The sequence below is a fragment of the Perca flavescens genome, chromosome 7 (assembly GCF_004354835.1).
Source record: "Perca flavescens isolate YP-PL-M2 chromosome 7, PFLA_1.0, whole genome shotgun sequence".
Taxonomy (NCBI): domain Eukaryota; kingdom Metazoa; phylum Chordata; class Actinopteri; order Perciformes; family Percidae; genus Perca; species Perca flavescens.
The window spans coordinates 35,273,014-35,275,513 of record NC_041337.1 but is presented as its reverse complement, the minus strand read 5'-3'; the positions used below and the strand labels follow the sequence as shown (position 1 = coordinate 35,275,513).

At 44.0% G+C, this 2,500-nt stretch overlaps 1 protein-coding gene across 1 annotated transcript in view; it reads left to right on the top strand.

The window, feature by feature from the left end:
- plxnb3 (plexin B3) overlaps window positions 1-2,500 on the top strand; it is a 79,943-nt gene that overhangs the window by 7,537 nt on the left and 69,906 nt on the right. Inside the window, exon 3 of the mRNA XM_028582642.1 lies at window positions 1,382-1,817. Coding sequence (XP_028438443.1) covers window positions 1,382-1,817 — 436 coding nt within the window. The remainder of the gene's footprint in view (window positions 1-1,381; window positions 1,818-2,500) is intronic.

Sequence of the window (2,500 nt, the reverse complement as noted above, 5' to 3'; positions counted from 1 at the left end):
TCCTCGGCTAACGCTAACTCTGGATGGTGCCGTGTGAGATGAGCCCTCATGTTTGTGGTATTCCCAGAGTATTTTATTTGCATACGACACTCCTTGCAAATCCCATGTCTCATGTCCATCTCAGTTGTCCCCTCCTTGTTAAAAAATCCGAAAAAAGTCCAAACACTTGATTTAAACGCAGATGGTGCATTTCTGATTTCTTTCTCTGACGCTGCCATGTTTATTTTATCTACATCCGCCTGCACGCTGACAGTCACCCCGCTGACCTCACCAGAAAACAAACAGCGCCATCTGGTGGACTGAATAAGCAATTGATTTCATTATTATACTACCAAAAAGTTAAATTCTGATGTGCAATTTAAATAATAAAAGATCGATACTTGGCGCCTTTGTATCGATACAGTATTGCCACGAGAAATATCGCGATACTATGCTGTATCGATTTTTTCCCCCACCCCTAGTATTAGGGGACCACTAAGGTCTATATAAAAGAGACTTCAGATACAGTATTAGGGGACCACTAAGGTCTATATAAAAGAGACTTCAGATACAGTATTAGGGGACCACTAAGGTCTATATAAAAGAGACTTCAGATACAGTATTAGGGGACCACTAAGGTCTATATAAAAAAGAGACTTCAGATACAGTATTAGGGGACCACTAAGGCCTATATAAAAGAGACTTCAGATACAGTATTAGGGGACCACTAAGGTCTATATAAAAGAGACTTCAGATACAGTATTAGGGGACCACTAAGGTCTATATAAAAGAGACTTCAGATACAGTATTAGGGGACCACTAAGGTCTATATAAAAGAGACTTCAGATACAGTATTCGGGGACCACTAAGGTCTATATAAAAGAGACTTTAGATACAGTATTAGGGGACCACTAAGGTCTATATAAAAGAGACTTCAGATACAGTATTAGGGGACCACTAAGGTCTATATAAAAGAGACTTCAGATACAGTATTAGGGGGCCACTAAGGTCTATATAAAAGAGACTTCAGATACAGTATTAGGGACCACTAAGGTCTATATAAAAGAGACTTCAGATACAGTATTAGGGGGCCACTAAGGTCTATATAAAAGAGACTTCAGATACAGTATTAGGGACCACTAAGGTCTATATAAAAGACTTCAGATACAGTATTAGGGGACCACTAAGGTCTATATAAAAGAGACTTCAGATACAGTATTAGGGGACCACTAAGGCCCACAAGGGTTAGCTAAAAGTTCCTTTGTTGCTCATTTCATTCTTATATTTTGTGTTACTAATAGAACATTAGTTTCTATGTTTTATTGTTCAAAGTAGGGCTGTAGCTAACGAATATGTTAATTATCGGCCCCTGGAGCTGACCTGGTCTCTTCTTCTCCTGCAGGAGTCTGTCCAACATCTCTCAGCTCATCTATCAGACCTCCAACCCCGTGGACACGCAGTACGTGGCCGCCAACGACCCCCGAGTCTCCACCGTGGCGGTGGTGATAACCACGGAGAACAAGCAGGAAGGCGTCCTGCGCCTGATGCTGGTTGGCCGAGGCTACACCAGCAAAGGTCCCGGCGACATCCCACCAATCACTACGCGGCGCCTGTCCCCGGTGGTCTCGCCTCGCCGGGCGTTCTCTCAGGAGGAGGAGCTGGGCAAGCTGGTCGTGGGGAGCTACTCCGAGTACAACAACCACTTCGTGAAGGCCGTGGCGCACGGCAGCCACGTCTACTTCCTGTTCTCGCGGCGGGACATGTGGCACAAGAAGGAGTACCGGACGTACGCCTCGCGGCTCTGCACCTCCGACCGCAGCTTCTACTCGTACGTGGAGGTGAGTCAGGAAGTCAGAAGAGGTTAAATTGCTGCTGATCAGTCCCGTCCATGTGAAATGAGCTATACCTCCAACAGGTCAAATTTTCCTCGACCTTCTAATCTCTTAAAGCTCCCATATTCTGCTCATTTTCAGGTTCATAATTGTATTTTAAGGTTGTGCCAGAATACACCCTAAAAAACGCTGGGTTATTTTAATAACCCAAATGCTGGGTTAAGGCTGTTGGGTTATAGGTTGGGTAGATTTGACCCAACGTTGGGTCCAAGATTGTGACCCAACACAATGGGTTGAATGAAAGCGAGGCTCGTTCTTCCGCCATTTCTGGACAGAAGGCGCCAGGACATCAACGACCATAGCTCCCGGTAACTGATCAGTTTCAGACGGTAAAACAATACAAATAGGTTATTATAGCCAGACAATTTTAATGATAGTGTGAACTGAAAGACATGTTAGCATTAACTTACAAAACATACAGATAACCCAGAATGTGGGTTGTATTTTTCCAACCCATTTTGAGTAGTATTAACCCAACAACATGGTAATTTTAACCCATTTTTGGGTAGAAAATATAACCCAACATGCTGGGTCAAAGCTATAACCCAACCCTGCTGGGTTAAAACAACCCAGCGTTGGATCGGTCCATATTGGACCCAGCGCTGGGTTACCAAAATAACCCAAGTTGG